At 42.3% G+C, this 18,568-nt stretch overlaps 1 protein-coding gene across 3 annotated transcripts; it reads right to left on the reverse strand.

The window, feature by feature from the left end:
- Positions 1-533: 533 nt before the first annotated feature.
- pan2 (poly(A) specific ribonuclease subunit PAN2) lies at positions 534-12,001 on the reverse strand. Of its 3 annotated transcripts, none has more exons than XM_054795251.1 (26): positions 11,914-12,001; positions 11,108-11,410; positions 10,865-11,034; positions 10,518-10,638; positions 10,355-10,432; positions 10,004-10,274; positions 9,017-9,362; positions 7,990-8,086; positions 7,751-7,870; positions 7,547-7,666; positions 7,322-7,450; positions 7,041-7,240; positions 5,612-5,760; positions 5,416-5,522; positions 5,245-5,343; positions 4,181-4,269; positions 3,935-4,079; positions 3,721-3,858; positions 3,585-3,644; positions 3,431-3,521; positions 3,170-3,327; positions 2,918-3,061; positions 1,638-1,817; positions 1,467-1,560; positions 897-1,100; positions 534-790 (listed from the first exon to the last, which is right to left on the reverse strand). In XM_054795251.1, the coding sequence occupies exons 2-26, from the start codon at positions 11,390-11,392 to the stop codon at positions 756-758; spliced, it is 3,630 nt and encodes a 1,209-aa protein (XP_054651226.1). In that variant the 5' UTR covers positions 11,393-11,410; positions 11,914-12,001; the 3' UTR covers positions 534-755. The 3 variants fall into 3 exon arrangements, with proteins under 3 accessions (XP_054651226.1, XP_054651219.1, XP_054651233.1); XM_054795244.1 differs by having other exon boundaries at positions 534-793; XM_054795258.1 differs by lacking the exons at positions 534-790; positions 897-1,100; positions 1,467-1,560 and having other exon boundaries at positions 1,648-1,831.
- Between the last annotated feature and the right edge of the window lie 6,567 nt (positions 12,002-18,568).

Below are 18,568 nucleotides of genomic sequence, written 5' to 3' on the forward strand. Positions count from 1 at the left end.
GTGCTGGTAGCCTAGGCCTTAAATACAGTAAGAGTGGGCGGAATTGGTGTGCCAACACCCTCCTCCTATTGGTTCGTTACACTAAGCCTGGGCGGAGTAGTGGTATAATCCTATCCTGCTATTAGCACCTACGATAAAAGGGAAGTGTCGCTCCCTGAATTGGGTATGAACGACTCTGATACTGGCTCGTTAGCATCTATTGTTCTGGCTCGGCCCTGCCTTCACCTCATTAGCAAGACTAAGAGCTGTGGGTTTTGGTCTCAGTAACCTGCTGAACACAGGGTCCAAATTAAACCTCAAACCACCATTCCGATTCAATGATGGGTTCTGTTGTTTGACAAAAATAGCTTCCTTTACTCCTCTTTCAAACCATCTGTTTTCTTTGGCCAAAATCTTTACCTCGCTGTCCTCAGGTTCAGGTTCAAAGCCACTTAGAAATATGCATCCTAATCGCCACTAAAAACGGCATATGAATTTGTGGTCGTTCTAAGGTCTTCTTCCTTTGTCATCACACACATCCAACACAATTTTTTCTGGTGCTCATGTTACATTTATTTATTTACATGCACCAAAAACTTTTTCCAGCAAAAAAGATTGACACATTCTACAATACAACTTTACTTCCTGTTCTCAGAATCATTTCTTAAAAGGATGAATGATGATAAAAGTGAAAAGCGATGACGTAATGACGATGATGTGAATTTTACAAGCATGATGCAAAATGGAAGATGGTGACAGCAGCCTGGTTGAGTGAGTCACAGGCCCATCACTGATGGAAACACGGCAGCACCTGCTAGAGGAAGAAGACTCTGATCAGTCCACTCACACTCTCACCATCACCATCACCATCACCCCCGGGCATGTGGCATGCAACGTTCTTACGCATCATTTCGTACTTTTTGGGCTACCTTGACCATCTCCTGCATCTGTGTCTGGGACTTTCCAGTCCAGCTGGCGGCCTTTTTCGTAGAGTCCCTTCAGGACCTTCCTGACTTCGTCTGTGCCGCCTCCACGACTCAGCTCCAGATATTTCCTGTACAGCTGCAGGGCGGTGCGAGCGTCCTCTATGCTGTCGTGGGTTTCCCCCTGGATGTTGAGGTCTGAAAGCGGGTGGGGGGGCGTTTGCAACCATCAGCACTCATAAATAGAAGGGCAGACAAAATTAACAAGATTGCACTAAGTACACAAAACTTTGTAGAAGGGTGGCACATGGACCAAGGAAAATGAAATTCTATTTTTGGCAAGGATCTGTGTAAAAGGCTAATTCAGGAATGTATATAGTTTGAATCACGATAGTGTCAAAGGAACAGTCCAAGCCCCAGAATCATACTGGTACTTCTGTCATCCTCACTGAACTAGGAAGTAGCCCGCAAACACACTCCTTGGTGGAGGTCTGCGGACTACTAAGAGACAGTACTTCTTAAAGAATTCCTAGCAATCCCTCTTTTTCTTTTAAGTTGACGTACCAAGAAAGTACCAGGCAAGAAACCTGAGTGAAATCATCCTCTTCCGGGGCAAATGGAACAGGTAGACTGTGTCAATGACTTGATCTTTCAGCACCTTGAGAGGAGACGATGATCAATCATTATCAAACTCTCCAATAAACCAGACTGAACAGTGGATGGCAACGAGCATACCATTAAATTGATAACCCGGAAGTCCTTCTGGAGGCCGTGGCCAACAAATCTGACTCCTGTGTCGATGAGGAAACGCAGCTTTAAGTAGGTGGACTTCAGAGTGGTCAAATGCTTAGAGGAGATCTTTGCATCCAGGTCGCCTGGTTTAATGCCGGAATACTGAGTCAAGTAGTCCACCACCTGCGGGGGGAAACCTGCAGCTGCATTAGACACATCCTGCAGCCGCTACAAACAACTGAGGAGAAAGCATACAATCGGTGAAAGTTCATTTTTGAAAATAGTAGTGATAGTACTAATATGAGAATAAGAATATATTCACGCTTGCACAGTAGATCTCGCGAGATTTAAACGTGACAGGATTTCTCGTCTCGTTTGCAGTCAGACTGGGACAATAGTGAACAAATTAATCACACAATAAATGAAAATGCACGCCATAATTTTGCCGGCCTCCATATGTTGCCGTGTGCACGCGTGTCTGTTTTCCTCGTCTCTCGCCTCCAAACAGGCAGGAAGAGGGTTCACTCTGTGCATTGGTTTCGGCACCTTGCCGCGTTTGTTCCGCAGAACAACGGCATGAACGGAGTGAGCCCTTTTGTCAGTCATACAGTCTCTTTATGTCGGTGGATGGGAGCGGAGGCCGAGCCGTTCGCATACACACAGACTGCAGAAGAGTGTAACGTAGTACAAATTAAAGAGTAGATCGCAATGCATTGTCATGTATTTTTTTATAGTACTTTTCTTCAAATTTATGTGAAAATTTTGTCTCTTCTTGTTCTCGTAGACCCAATGTATCGTCTCATGACACCACTATTGTACAGTGGAACATGGGTTAGCATCATTCATTTGCTCCAGAAGGTCAGATTCTAACCAAAACACACGTTAACCACATCATTTTTCCCATAAGAAATCATGTAAAACCAATTCATTTGTTCCAGAAAGCCAAAAATGGACACATCTTGTATTGAGATTTTTGAGAGTCAACCACTGATGACATCGTAGCCGGGCGACGTAGCTGACTTAGGGTTACGGTTGCCATTTTGTTAGCAAGCTAAGGATGCTAACAGGACGTTTTGTGAGAAAAATACATAAAGAACACTGTTAGATTCATGCAGTGTATTAATAACACGACAAGCCGCACACCATATTGTACGCTAACCGGAAAATGTACGCAAATCGAGGCAAAATTTTGCCGTAAATTTTTGACGGTAATCAAAAACCACGCAAACCGAGGTTCCTCTGTTTTTAGATTTGATCTGTAATTGAAGCGTTATCTACGTCACCTGCTCCTGAGTAGAGATGTAGTCATCAATGAAGGGCACCCCCTCATTGGGCCCCTGACCCCGCACACAGGTGATCCTGGCGACAGACATCTGACTGGGTTTGATGGTGGACTTGGTGCCGTCGCTGCGCAGTTCCGCCTCTTCCTGTGAGCATACACATCATTAAAATCAAGATGGCCGCAGCTTTTCAAATTTCGGAATGATTTTCTCCTGTGGTTGCGGCATGCAAAATGAATGCACACAAGCACTGACCTGGTTGAGCGTAACAAACTCAGCATCCAGCCCCACCAAGTCGCCGGCCTGCGGCATCTCGCTAACCATGAGGGGGATGAAAGTGGCGTGACTCTTCCTCTGTTTCCGAGCCAGCGAGGCCTCCGTCAGCAGCACGCTTGCATCAATGGGGTTTTTAACTATGGACACGCAGCAAAGTGAGCCACTCAATGAAGACTCTGTGTGTGTGTGTGTGTGTGTGTGTGTGTGTGTGTGTGCACATTATTCATGAAGTGAACTCACTGCGGAGGTGGTATTTGGTGTGGTAGTTCCTCTTGGCGTAATACAGGATGGCGGGCACTTTCCAGCCCATGTCAAACTGTGCAGCTTCAGTCTGAGATGAAACACCTTGAAATGACCAGCAATCTCTTAAGTAAGAAACAGGGACATTATTTACCTTGTCGATGGGCTCGATGAGGAAATCGTTGAAAAGATACCACTGCTGATGTGTGACTCCCTGCAACAATCAGAGATCAGTTACGCCAAGACGGATGGGGAAAACTGATTTTCTGTTGTCTCCTGGCTTCACTGACCTCCTTCCTCTGGTGGTATGTTTCTCCCACTTTAATGTGCGCCACCAGGTTTCCACCCGCGCGAGCGTCGAGGATGTGCGGCACCGTGACCACCAGGTCGTAGAGAGACGCTCCCTCCGCCTCCTCAGCAGCACTCAGCTAGTCAAAATGACAACGCAGCGAGAACCCGAAATGAAGACTAATCTTCTTTCATCTGGAAAGCTTCCTCCCTTACTTCCTCTCCTTCGGGCCAGCTGCTGATTTCCAATCCCTGATTTTTGCTGATGGACATCTTTAATGTGAGAGGGATCCAGATGTGCCTCAGGTCCTCCAAGCGGGTGTTGGTGGAGAAGCCCTCCATGTTGCACATCTCCTCGCCGCTGCATAAGGTTGAGCAGCAGTCACATTAGGTTCAACCATCGATGAACTCAAACGATGGTGATAATAATGCTCATAATAGAAGGGGAGGAGGTTGTCTTACTCCAGGCACCACTCGGTGGGCATAGGCGGGTGTTCTTTAGGCTGTGCAGGCTCTGATTCTTCCTTTTGCGTGGCTTTAGTGAAAGCATACTGTGGAGAGAACCACAACCAAATGGCATATTATGTTTAACACCCAGAATTCGTGTTGGTGACTGCATAGCAAAAACTGAGCATAATTATGCTGGGAAAGGCAGAATCTGGTATTGCTGCAGGTGTAGTTAATGTTGCGGCTGGTCCGCGTACATACTGATACAACTGGGATGTGGACATGGTGAGGGGATGACAGATTCGACAAGCAGTCGTCCCTCGTTTATCGCAGTTAATTGGTTCCAGACCCGCACCTGAAGGACTCAATAATAATAAACTGAATATTTTTGTGGTTGGAGCCCGTTTATGACATCTAAACAGGGTTTTTACCATTGTTAGAGCCCTATAGACATGAAATAACACCCCTGCAGTCACCTTCACACTCTTTGTTTATATCACATTGCACAACTCTTACGTGCAGGCTACAGGATCACGGCAGGGGTACAAGCGGTGGCCGCCACTTTAAGCATTAACATGCTACCAAGCTAAGTAGTTAGCCTCCAATTTATTTATTCTAAACTTAAGAAAGGGTTTCAAACGGAGTGGGGAAGAAGGACACAGTAAGAAGCCAAAAACGTACCGCTTCCACACGGAATAGGAGAACTTGGTTTCACTGTACCACGGCAGACATGCCATGGCTGACTACATGCAGTGTTAAGGCAATGTAATAATGTAAGGTAATGTCTCTTCAGTGTAACATTACTGATGCATAGTGACCAGAATACTACATATGACTTTTTTTAACAATAACAGGCCATAGTCAACCCCAAAATAGCAATGATATATTAATTAATTAATTTCAAAAAAACGTGGTAGTGTGAGGGAGCGATGGGACGACTGTAGCTGTTTAAAAGAATAAAGATGAATAGGAGAAAAGTGTTGAGAGTATCTGCTGGTTCAGATGGGTCAGCTTCCAGAAGCATTAATAACAAACCCCATACTGACACATTTTACAATGCAAAAAAATAATCTAATTACCTCTGCCTGGACCTTCCAGAATTCCGCCTCTTTAGCACTGTTCACCTCGCAGTTTATGACCAAAACATCAGGGAGACATCGAATGTTGCGTGTCTGCACCTGAAGAGATGCAAAAGACAAGATGGGATCATCGACGTGAACGACCTGAGATGACGACGTGCGGGAACTCACTGTGGGCTGATACTTCTCACAGTTTTCACACCACGCCTGCGTGCTCTGCTCCAAACAGATGCTCTTCTTCAGGATCTCCGCAAAGTCGTACTCCTTTATCGTTTTCTCTGATGAGTCAAAAGAAGCGCTGTCAACAAACATGATACTTGTGGCTGAAGTGTTTTTCGGTGTTAAAGAAGTGAGACAGTTGACTCACCTTGAGAGTTTTGCTCGGGGTAGTGCATGGTGAAGAGCAAAGTGAGGGAGGAACGGACGGTCTCTTTACCACAGCGACACAGGCTGCTGTTCTCCACCTCGCATCCGAACAGCTTCCCGATGGCCGACTCACCAGAGGAGCCGAGAGAGCTGAAACATATGAAGCATTGAAATGTTTTGGTTTCCTGCAAAAGATTCTTAGCAATGGTTTACATACACTGCAAAAACTCAAATCTAAGCAAGATTAAGTATCTCAAATCACTGTTGAAATACTTCTTTTTGACTAACATTTTTTCTTACGATGCACAACTTAATATGGATAAATTAAATGAATTTAAAAAAGCAAAATAATCTGCCAACAGAATAAGAAAATGGTATTCTTTTTCTAATAATAAGCCCTTCAGACCTCACTTGCCACAACCATCATATCATGTTCCAGACGACATGAAATCAGATGACTGGTTCTGTGATGACGTTTTAAACAACAAAAGGTTATTATTCAAATTTAGCAGAAAAATAACATGTGAGTTGTCAAAACCCCATTCTACTTGTTTAAGTGTTTTGGTTGATCAAATTGTATTCTGTTGGTAGATTAGGGTTCATTAGGGTTCATTAGGGTCGCGGGGTTATGCTGGAGCCTATCCCAGTTGACTTCAGGCGACAGGCAACTGGTCGCAGGGCACATATAGACAAACAGCCATTCACACTCACATTCATACCTATGGACAATTTAGAGTCGCCAATGAACCTGACATGCTTGTTAGGTGTGTGGGAGGAAACCGAAGTACCTGGAGAAAACCCACACAAGGGGAGAACATGCAAACTCCACACAGAAATGCCCAGAAGAGATTCGAACCCAGGTGTGGGTGTGTGCTTGTGCCTGTGTGGCCAACATGCTAACCACTAGACCACCGTGCGGCCTAGTATAGAGAACTGAAAGCAAGAAATATGATGAATGCCAGGTGTGGTATAGTATGAATCCTGGTAGAACAACCGTGTAACCTGTTGATAAATTCAAAACGATAGTGAAGGATACAACAAAGAGGAACAACAGAGGACATCCAGCATTTCCTGTTCTTTTTGTCTTGGTATTTGGTTATTTATTACAAAGAAGATGACGTTTTGAAAGATGCATTTTGTCATTTGTTGCATTATACTAAATTGGTCAAACAAAGTGAGAAAAATGTTATGTATAGAGCACTCCATCCATCTATTTTCTATGCCGCTTATCCTAATTAGGGTCGCGGGGGTATGCTGGAGCCTATCCCAGCTGACTTGGAGCGAAAGGCGGGATACACCGTGGACTGGCCCTCACAGCCAGTTACAAGATTATAGTGTATCTAACTGCACCACTTAGGTACCTCACCACTACTGTTAGCGACTCCAGTTATTTTGGAAACCATCATCACATCTGCCTCTGTGCCTCTGACCTGCTGCTGGCTCCCCTGTAGGCCTGCGGACCCTCCAGCTCCTGAGTCTCCTGGTGCAACTGGGTGAGGATGAAGCGGTTCCAGCTTTGGATTAGGCGGCCGAGTCTGGCCTTCCCTGTTTGCTCATCAGAGTCTGCGAGGATCAGGCCCAGTGCCGACGCTTCGGGGATGGTACGAAATGCCCGCAGGAAATTGCTGGCCTAGAGCAGAGAAGACAGGAGTGGCTGTTGTCACATTGGACAAATGTGGATGCAATTTAGGACTGGCAGACAAAGCGCTACCTGACACGGATCTCCTCTGGACAAATCCAGCATGTGAAAGAGAAAGCCAAGCTCACAGGCCAAACAAAACTCCTTCTGACACCAATGATTCTGCACGAGACAGCGAATTGGTTCCAAAAAATATAAAACCTGCCAGGACATAAACAATAAAGGAGCAAACATTTAAAATCAACAAAAAAGAAAACATCTCTTTGTCCATGTTTGTATAAAGTAAAAGTATCTCACCTGGATCATGCAGTTACAGTACGCATTCGGAATGTGAGGCTCCAGGCCAGCAAACAAGGTTTTGTTGTAATGTTTGAAGTCAAAGTCTTCTAGTCCCAATTTGGAATATTTAATTGTCACCTACCCGAGAACACGTCACCAAAATGTATTAGTTTCAGGAACAATTTGCAACTCAACAGCAGTACCATAATGAAAAAGTCCAACCTTTCTGTATTTCTTGGGTACCATGTAGAGGTGTGGTTCTTCATCACGCCCGATCGGCGACTCGGGAACCTGACTGTAACTGTCGTAGTCTTGTTCCACATCTTTAATTTTGTAGGGAACCTGAACACGCGTTGGGAAAGGGTTTAAGCAGAGTTGGCATTGATGAGTAAATGCTACAAAAAACATGGCTACTTGCTCTAAAGCGGATAATAATAGACTGCACATGATGTGAAACGTGCCTGGTTGCGGGGACGAGCACGAGGGTTTGCTGCATAGCCGATGAATCCAACGGTCTTCATTGTGCGCAGAATTTCTGAGTCCACAGGAGGAGCTCGTCTGTGTGTCAAACAAAATACTAAAAAAAAAAAATTGATATCCTCAAAACAGTCGCTATTTTTTCCATTCCCAAGTTCTGTATTAAAGTACATGTAACTGGCCATCTGACCTTTGACCTCAGCTTGCATCCCAATTAATTAATAAATTAATCCATGAATCCATGTATCAATTAATAGACAACTATTATGGTATTAGGTTTTTTTTCTTGTTTTTTTTTTATAAATGTCCTCCGATTTAAGCCTCTCAAATGTGAATATTTTTTACGTTTTCTTAGTCACCCATGAAAGCAGACCTATTATCTTTGTGTTTTAGGCAAATCACAATACCGTATTCACACACATCATCTTTGACTTTGGAAAACAGTGATCAAAATGTCTGCCGCTTTTCTGATATTAATTTTGAAAAGATTGGCAAAAGGTTGTGACTGATGGTATACTGAAACAAACACTTTCAACAAAATCTCCTAAGTGATTCACTCTCGTTGGAGGAAAAACACTACCGCCTAATAAATGCACATTTTGCAGATGTTGTCTTAAAATCACAGATTAAATCAATGGTTATTCACTGGGGCGATTAAATTGCTGGGGGGGTGTCACTTATCATTGACTCAGGGTTGCTTAACCACAAATTCAGATAAGAGAACTGACTGAACTTGGACACAGTGAGAGTTATACTTGATATTTCCTTGCAGTGAGTACCAGTGACATCATACATCTCCATCATGGACAGAGTGATGTCAGCTGCTGTATCCACCTACTTTGACTTCTGCAGTCTACCTGTGACTCATCCCAAAAACTGCTAGCAGCTTCATCTTTAACAGAAGTCATTTCAAACAAAGAAGTAAGGGGTGGCTTTCATGCAGATTTGGTGTGTTGGGAAATATTCCAGGAAGCAGACAAAACTTGAGCAAGAATTGAAGGGTCGCATTACCTCGGGCTGGGTGTGGCCTGCGCAGCGGGCCAGTCTGACAGTAGTGGCTCTGTGCTGGTTAGCGGCATCGGAATGAGAGACAGCGGCAGCAGGTCATGGTTCCAGTCCAGCTGAGGCAACGAGTCCACAAGGCACGGCAGAGCAAACTCTGTCTCCCGAGAGTAGTCATTGTATGAAACCTCTGGAGCGTCCGACCACAGGTGAACACATCCTCCAGAGTCCCCGAAGGCTAACGCTTGTTTGCTGGATGATACGTCAAAACTCATCAACAGCTGGCCCACGGTGTTCACGTGAAAAATGTCCGCCACGTTGGCAAGACCAGTGGGCTCACAGAATTGACACTGACCTGAAAGGGGAACATGAGGCGGATATTTACTTTCAAACTGCACATGCTGTGGTATGAACCTTTAGCAGTGGCATTTAATTAACTCTTTTGACCAATAAAACTCAACCTCTTGATGCTTTATAAATAACAAAACACAAACATATACTAACTGGCCAAAGAATTAGGCACACCCGAACAAACTAATCACAGCCAAAGAATCTTGAATTTTGCCTTTAAAAAGATAATTAAGTTTTAATTGAATGTATAATTAATTTAACAATATTTTTGTCTTTGTAGGTTGAAGTAGTGTAAAACTGCCCTGCATCATAATGACAAATTCTAAATATTTACAATAACACATGGCTATGTAATATTAGTAATTTACATGAGGGACAAAATATTACATGTTTGAGTTCTACACCACTGTAAACTACAACAACAATACTATACTGGCAATCAGCACTGAACATTATCTTTAAAATACCTGAGTAAAGGCACAATTTTTTGATACTTTTGATATTTTATTGGACAAAATTGGCAGTAAGTCTGAAATACTGTCTTGACACCTTCACGTATATGTCAAACTATATACTGTATACATTTTAAATAAATGTGTGTATCAAAATGTGTACACTGTAACAAGAATTGGCCGTGAGCCGCACCTGTCTGTGAGATGATCGCCAAGCGTGATGTGTAAGTAGGAATGAAGCGCAAGAAGAGAGGGTCCACGTGCACTTGAAGTGGCGTGACGGCTCGCATCATGCGGAGGTCGTACACCATGAGGAAACGGTCACAAGCCAGCCCATTCAGTCCACGGCTGGAGAAGCCACACGCAGCCAGGAGGTTCCCATGTACGTCAAAGTCTGAGAGGCTGCCCGAGAAGGCATCAAACTCGTGCTCCATCTTGAATGTGCGCAAGTCACGAAGTGTCACCTGATTTGAACAGAAGGAGAACGTGACCATAATCTGAAACTAGAAAATCAATATTTCACGTCTTACCGTAGCATTCTTACCTTGCCAGATGTGTGCCCGCAGAAGAAAAAACGACTGCTTTGGCGCATTATTGCTACACCAGGGACCTCCACAGTGAACTTATATGTACACAAAAAATACAATGAGTTCAAAAGTATTTCATTGAGAAAACTATGTCGTGTGATGCTGTGCTAAGAATGTCACCTTTTGAGTTTCCTGAACGGTATTCAAGTCAACTTCAGCTACATAGTTCTGTAGTCCACCCAATATTAAGGCATTGTTGTCAGTCATTAGGAGGCTGTGCATATCAGCTCCTTCCTCCATTCTAGAATATACGAAATGTCATTGATATCCATCCAATTCCTATACTGCTTTTAGTACTATAAGAAAACCCAGGCACACAGAGTGACAACATGCAATCTCCACACAGCAATGCTCCCATAAAGATTCAAAATCTCCAAACTGTGAGACTGACATGCTAACCACTATACCACCGTGCGGCCCTGTATGAGATGATGAATTAAAAAAGACAATAAATATCAGATACTTACGGATAATCAAACATGACCAGGCCCCCACGAGTGTAGCACTTGAGGTTGCACTTAGAGAGGAACAGCACGCCTGTTTCCAGACTCTGAATGTGTCGGATGTCATCAGTTGCATGCACTTGAAAAGAAGAATAGCGGCCCATTGTAGGTCCAAAGAAGGAGGTAGCATGACCCTGTAAGCAAATGGGAAAAGACGATAGATAAGCTGCCCTTAAGGAACATGAGCACAGGAATCTACGCTCTCACTCTGTGGTTTCCCATCCAAAGCATTTCTTCCTGCAGATCAAAATGTGTGGCTGTCACTGGGATGCCAACTTCCGAAACCACACTGTGGAGCTCAGAAAACATTCCCTCCATGAGATGAACAGGTTCGGGAACTGTCACAGCCAGGCCATCCGGATCAATCTCGACACCTTGCAAGAGGCTGGGGCTGATGTGAGGATCCATGGATGGCTCCATTCCTGCTGCATCCAGAGTCCCATGGAGACTGGGGGAGTACTCCCCCATCCCAGAGTCATCATAGTTCATCATGGGTTCAGCTACATCAACCTGCAATGTATGAGCAATGTCTGTGAAAAATGACATCCACGGTAGGAAAGATGATCGTTGTCATCTTTGAGGGCTCATGAAACCGTAACCCCATCAGGCAGGGGTGTCCAAAGTGTGGCCCACAGCTCGTTCTTTACTGGCCTGCGGCACATTGTAAAATAAGGAGATGGCATACTGTTTGCTTGGTTTCTGCTAGCTGTTAACTAACCGGAAGCTAACCCGAATCATTATAAATAAGCATTATAAATAAATAAGGGGAATAAGGGGAACGCAACATTACAATATAGACTAGGGGAAAACATGTGGTGCCTTTTGCCATTGCTATTTAGAATTGGTGGTGAGCTAGTTTGGAATTCAAAATTTTAGTTAGCTTTTGGCTAACACGAGAGATAAACTGAGCTGCACACCGTCGGGGTTAGTTCATCACCACCACAAACTGCGCATTCATTTTAATTCAAAACCAACGAAGACTGATGAAATTCAAATCCAAAGTTTATGCCAACCTGGGCTTGGAGTTCAATATGCCGCCCATGCTCACAGTAGTCGCAACAAAAAACAACACACACTGCAGCAAACACTTCCGGAGCAACGGCGGTGCGTTCAAAAGCACTTCGAACGTTCCGTGATTGTCCGAAACAGGAAAATGTGAATTTGTTTGTTAGAATAATATAATTTGCCGTATATGTAATGTATCCTTCATTTCTCCCAATAACAGTGATTCCACTACTACTGGAAAGTCTGCAATACAGCACGTCTTTTGAAAGAAGAGAAAATTCATATAAACACGACTATATCACGCTCCATTCACACTTTCATCGTGGCGTTCATTTATTTGTAGATAATTAAAATGAAAAAAAAGAAAAGTAAATAAAAAAGAAAGTAAGTAGATGAACTACAGTAGATAACATATTTTTGTTGTATAAGTGCGTTGCTTGCAAAAAGGAAAACGACAAAACTGGGAAATTAAAGTGCAAAAATGTATTAAAATGCTTTCTTAGAAAAGAAAGGGGCAGATTGAGACCGGTCAATAAAATTTTAATTCATTACAATTGGAAAATAAACTGCCAAAGTGCTAATTCCCTCAATACTCCAAATACATTTGTTTTTACTGTAGTGTAATCTTCAAAATTTAAAACTTTAAAAAATAAAATCACTAGAGGGCTATATGGATAAAGCATTTCTTTGGATTATTGTTTATGAATTCTGAATTAGACACTAGTTGCTCCCCACCTCAACTCACCTGAGGCCCATGCATGCAGGAAATCCCTGTGCTGACTCATTCTCTTAGATATAAATAAAGCCCAGTACCAGCCGTCATCACTCGACACACACCCAGGGCCAGGGCTCAATAGACATCATTAGCAATCTGCCATGGAGTTTGTTTTCAAAACTGTAGCATCTCTTTTCTTGCTGTTGGCTGCCGTGTCGGGCGCTCCTGGCCTGCTGAAAGATGACGTCTGTTTAGAGGTGAGGGACAGGGCACTGCTGTTCAACCGAGTCGCAAAGCGTGCCTCAGAACAGGTAAGAAATTATTTCCCTTGTTGTACGTTATATATTTTATCCAAAAATGATGAAGAATATCACAAAATCAGCATTCGAGTAGAACTTTCTGCATGATTTATTCATTTTGTTGGTATATTGCAGCAGCCTATATTTTGTTGACTTGTTTTTGTCTGAGTGTATCGTATTTTATATATTCCAATAAGTCTGGAATGTTTTACAGGCTTGGAATAGATCGAAAGATATCTCAAAAATCTTCTCTGAGCTTGCCTTTATGGAGGCCGCAGATAAGTGTGATCCTGAGACCATGGCCAGCAACAGTCTTGTAAGCATCAATTGTCCACAAGGCCACTGTTAGCAGGGTTGTTCTTGATTGTGATGTTGTTTTTGTCACATTGCCTCCAACAGCCATGCGTAAATAAGATCTTCAAGGTTCTAACCGGCTATCAATTTGCACTTAAGAGGGCCACAGAATTTCAAAATTGCTCAAACTTTGTCCTTCAAGTGAAGCCAACGTTGGACAGCCTGCATACAAGCATGAGAACATGCATCAAGATGAAGGGCGGGGATCCCGAGGTCAGTGGGTGAAAACGCTTTTTTTTTTTTTTTTTTTAAATGTACACGTCAGACCAGGTGGGATTGATAAAATGTGATGTTCTTCTGCAGGACACCATCGAGGAGAAGATACAAAAAGTCGAAAATTGGCAACAGTTCGCAGTCTGCAAGTATATCCTGGACCGAGTCTTCTCCTTCTCCATCCTCACAGCTCGAGTCTTTGCAGTCGGGGATCCGGCTCATCACTCACAAGGCTTGGCTGTGAAGTGCGTGTAGAAAGTCAACCAACATCATCCTGATCACACTGATCAAAATATTCACATCAGTCAATAGTGGCTGGTAATGTTTAGAAATGAGCTTGTATTGTATTTCCAATGGAACGTCAAGAAAATGTTTTATGTGCTATTTGTTGAAACAATATTTATTGTATTTATGGCTATTTATTGTTTTGTATGCTATCTATGTACAATAAAGATTCACAAAATATGACTATTATATATTTTCTATCCATCCATCCATCCATTTTCTATACCGCTTCTCCTCATTAGGGTCGCGAGGGCATGCAATTAATACATAAAAAACAATTAGTAAAAAAAAAAAGAGTGCATAGGAAGTCAAATTCAGTTAATTTTGCCTTTAAATATCACTGAGGTTAGCTTTGGAGGCTTGAGAAATGTTTTTATTTTTCTCAATCTGCTTCTCCCCCGAAGTTTGCTGGTGTCCCCCAAGGGAAGCTTGCCTCATAGTTTGAAAACCCATTCTAGATTTATGCCAGTGGATGCTAGACATGAGCTGTCCTTTCTAGTCTTTGAGCATGTGTAACGGATGCCAGCTGGTGTAGCGGTCCTAAAGTACTTTGATAAACCTCAGTCCCTGACACCTTAAAGGTCGCACTGGGCATCAAGTTGACAGTCCGGGATTTTACCTGGATGGCTAGCACTCTCGACTCCCATTCTGCGAACCCTGAACCAAGCGTGTTGCCGTGACCCGGGTGAGGGTGAGGAGGCTGAATGTAACAAATGCCAGCCAGAGTCACGCTTGACATCAAGTTGACAGCTCGGGGCTTTTAGCTTGATGCCTAGCGCTCTTGACTCTCAATCTGCAGACTCTGGTTTGAGCCCAGGAGGAACGTGGAACTGGCTAGACCAGGCAGGTTACACATGAACTGATGACGCCTGCTTGGCTGAGAGGCGAAACATCTTTTAGGACTACCTGAACAGTTCAGTTGCGATCGCTTCAGTGGCTTGAGAATACAATCACCTGGATGAATGACGATGTTTACAACTTATGCTATAAGTTCCTAGGATCCTATTGAAAAATACTGCATTGAGTAAGGGTGTCACGAGATCTTGTGACACGCAATCTGGCGGGATTAAACTGTGATGCTTTCTCATTCAGAAAATCTCATGTCTCATGATAATATTAGGGCTGTCAAAAATAGCATGTTAATGGCTACAATAACAATAATAACAATAATGGTTATTTCATTAATTACATGACATTTTTTAGCGTGATTAATGCATACGCATCTTGCCTCCCTGTTCTGACAACTGACGGTGGCACAGTGTAGCGTCCCCACAGAGTCACAAAGAGTGTGGTGCTCTTTTATAACTTTATTCTGACCTGAACACATCAACAGCAGTGCAATTCCAACACCACATATGTACCTCCAACTCATACTCACGCTGTAGTTCCTTTGTCATCAGAACAACACCTCCTCATTGTCTCAAGATGACCCAAGAGGGAATATTAATAATGAACAAGGTAAACCCATCACCATGAACGAGCCAGCATGCCGAATTTATTTGAAAATGCTCGCAACATAAAAGGCAACAAAACGAATTTGCCCACCTCAAACATATCCACCTGACATTGTTTTTCTATCTGGGAAGACATACAGAGCCTCCGTCAATACAGTCAACACTCACCGAGATGTTTGATTGGGAAAGTAAATAAACAGAACAGCGCAAAGTGGTGTGCATCATAGAAAGTCATCACAAAAGAAATGCTGCTCTTTAATACAGTTGAAAAGGCAGCATTTCAAGAAATGTTGCAAATGTTACACAGTACAAATTACCTGTGAAAAAATACATGTCACAAACGGCAATTCCACAACTTTACAGAGTGAAAGATGACGTATTAAAGGATATATTGCATTATTATGATGTATTATTAGTATTTATTATCATGTATTATCATAACATTAGTGGTTTATTTGTTCTCAAAAAATGCAGACAATAATATCTTTTAGCATATGTGTTTAGCATATGTGTCGACAATAAACACTGACAAAACGCACCTGCATTGTTTTGTGACAACGTTAGATAAAAAGTTTGTTCATCCAGTCATATTTTTTCTTAAAATTAATGCTAAAATTTTGTCTCGTATCGTTCTCGTGGACTCAGTTTTGTCTCGTGAGTTGATTGTCTTGTGACACCCCTACTATTGAGTTTTCTCCAAATTGTTAGGGATATGAATCATTTTCAAAAATACGCAAAATGGCAAATATTTTTCACACAACTTCTGAATATCTTTAGCCACTTTCTTGTGTCAGTTCCAGCCAGAAGATACTCGACAACCAATACAACAAATCACTTAAGGTCAAAATGTGTCCAGGGTGTGAATAATTTTGACCTTAATTGTACATTCTGACATAAGAAAAGTGTGTTTTCCAAAAACATTTCTGCTCTTCGGAGACCCACAACTTCTTGCGAGCTTCCTGTCTGGCATGTCCATCATAGCAGATTTGTTTACTTGAGTTACTTCACATGTTAATGATGCAATGTTAGTACAGTAGTGTTTCAATTCAAACAAAGGGGGAATGTTTCTTGGTTTGAAAGAAGGAAAGTTTAACAGGGAAGTATCCATGAGCTCAGTGTGAATGAACCATATCGTGGCTCAACAGGGAAGTTTGTTACTTGTTAGACTTCATTCAAACTTTTACCAAGTCTCACAACCTTGCCAACAACTAGCGTAGGATTCCTGTTGATGTCCTCTTATTGTTCATGTTCATCCTCTTTCAGCAAACATCAAATACAAATAGAGGGTGAAAACACCTTTAAAACTGCTCCAAAACACTAAAAAAGCTCAAATGCCTAAGAAAAAATGCCAGCATATGATAGTAATGCCAAAACTGGAAAAAAATGTAAATATGCCCCTTAGGGTTTGGATGTAGGAGTGTCACAAGACACCCAACTCACAAGACAAGACGATGCACGAGATTGGATCCACAATTTTAACATTAATTTTAAGAAAAGTACAATGAAAACATATGACTGGACAAACAACCTTTTTTATTTAACCGTGTCACAAAACAATGCAGGTGGGTTTTGAAATGTCATCTTTGACTCTGTAAAGTTGTGGAATTGCCGTTTGTGACATGTATTTTCTCACAGGTAATTCGTACTGTCTGTCAAATGTTTCCCACCTTTCCCGAAATGCTGGCTTTTCAACTGTATTAAAGAGCAACATTTATTTTGCGGTGACTTTCTGTGAACACACACAACTTTGCGCTGTTCCGTTTGTATTTACTTTGCCGACCAAACATCTCAGTGAGTGTTGACTGCGTTGATGAAGGCTCTGCATGTCAATGAGCACTTTTTTTCCAAAATGGAAAAACTGGGTCAGGTGGATATGTTTGAGGTGGGCAAATTTGTTTTGTTGCCTTTTTTTTTGCGACAACTTTCAAATCAATTCGGCATCCTGGCTCGTTCATCTTGACGGACTCACCTTGTATCTTACGTTACTTTGCATTGCTCCTCACGAAGCTCCACTCTTTTGCTGTGTGTGTATGCTAACGGCCCCGCCTTCCCCACAGAGACAAAGCGACTGTATGACTGACAAGAGGTCTCACTCTGTTCGCTGTTGTTCTATAACGCGTCGAGGTGTTGAACCAATGCACAAAGTGAATCCTGTTCCTGCCTGTTTGGAGGCAAGAGATAAGGAAAACAGACAAGCATGGACATGGAGGGCGGCAAAAGTATTGAGTTCATTTTTATTTATCGTGTGATTAATTAATTAATTTATTATCGCAAGACAGTTTTTTTCTGAACGACAAATCTCGTCACAGTTTAATCTTGCGAGATCTCGTGACACCCCTAGTAAGCAGTATTGAGTTTACAGCAACACAATCAGATTGGAAGATTAGGATGTGCTATTGTGCACTCGGATGATCTCCACTTTATTATTAAAAAAGAAAAATGCTGGTCAATTACATTTGCCTGTCCTTGGTAATAATTACACTGGTTGTAGTTTACATCTTGTCTGCCCACATTCATAACATCACCTCTGACAACCAAAATGTTATCACTTCATCTTTAAGGCCCACTTGAATCAAAACCAGATCAGAGCCAAAAACTCCCTCATTCATTGACCGCCTGAAAAGCGTGTGTTTTTTTTGTGTGTGGTTTTTTTTTACACATTATCAGGATTTCACAGTGAGGTTGACCTTTGGCCCCAATGGCATTTGTGAGATTTTGCTGCAATCATGACTTCAAAGGAATGGTTGTTATAGACTGCTGATAGCCAAAATAAGTCCTTTTTTCCCTTGAAAACACAGAAAATAGTTATAAGATCGGCAATAAATAAATACACATAAAAACATCTGCATAAAATGTGCCACAAGAGTCAGCAAGTTTATTTCCTCAGGATGTAACACACTTGTGTGTATTTTATGGGATGTTTGTAGTGTGAACATGACATCATTACTTCCACATTTATGTTTTTTACATGATGCTGGAAGGCCATGTTTTGATTCTCTGGGCAAGTCATCCACTTCCATTTTCCTCTATTTATTTAACTTTGAAGTAAGAGTAAGATGCATTATGTACTTGTGTGAAAAAATATTTAGATTGGTGTTGCTTCACCTGTTTAGACCTGTAATTTTATTTGTACTTGAGTAGAATTTTAGCAAAGTAACTGTACTTATACTTGAGTACAATATTTTTACTCCCTCAATCACTGATGCTTTTGAACTATGAGAAGAAACCCATGAGAGTACCCGAGGAGAACAAGTACACAGAGTACAATGTATACTCCACATGAGATACGCCCCAGATTGGAGCTGTTCTGTGTCAATGATTACGTTGCATGTTCATCCAGCCA

The sequence above is a fragment of the Dunckerocampus dactyliophorus genome, chromosome 1 (genome assembly GCF_027744805.1).
Source record: "Dunckerocampus dactyliophorus isolate RoL2022-P2 chromosome 1, RoL_Ddac_1.1, whole genome shotgun sequence".
Classification (NCBI taxonomy): Eukaryota; Metazoa; Chordata; class Actinopteri; order Syngnathiformes; family Syngnathidae; genus Dunckerocampus; species Dunckerocampus dactyliophorus.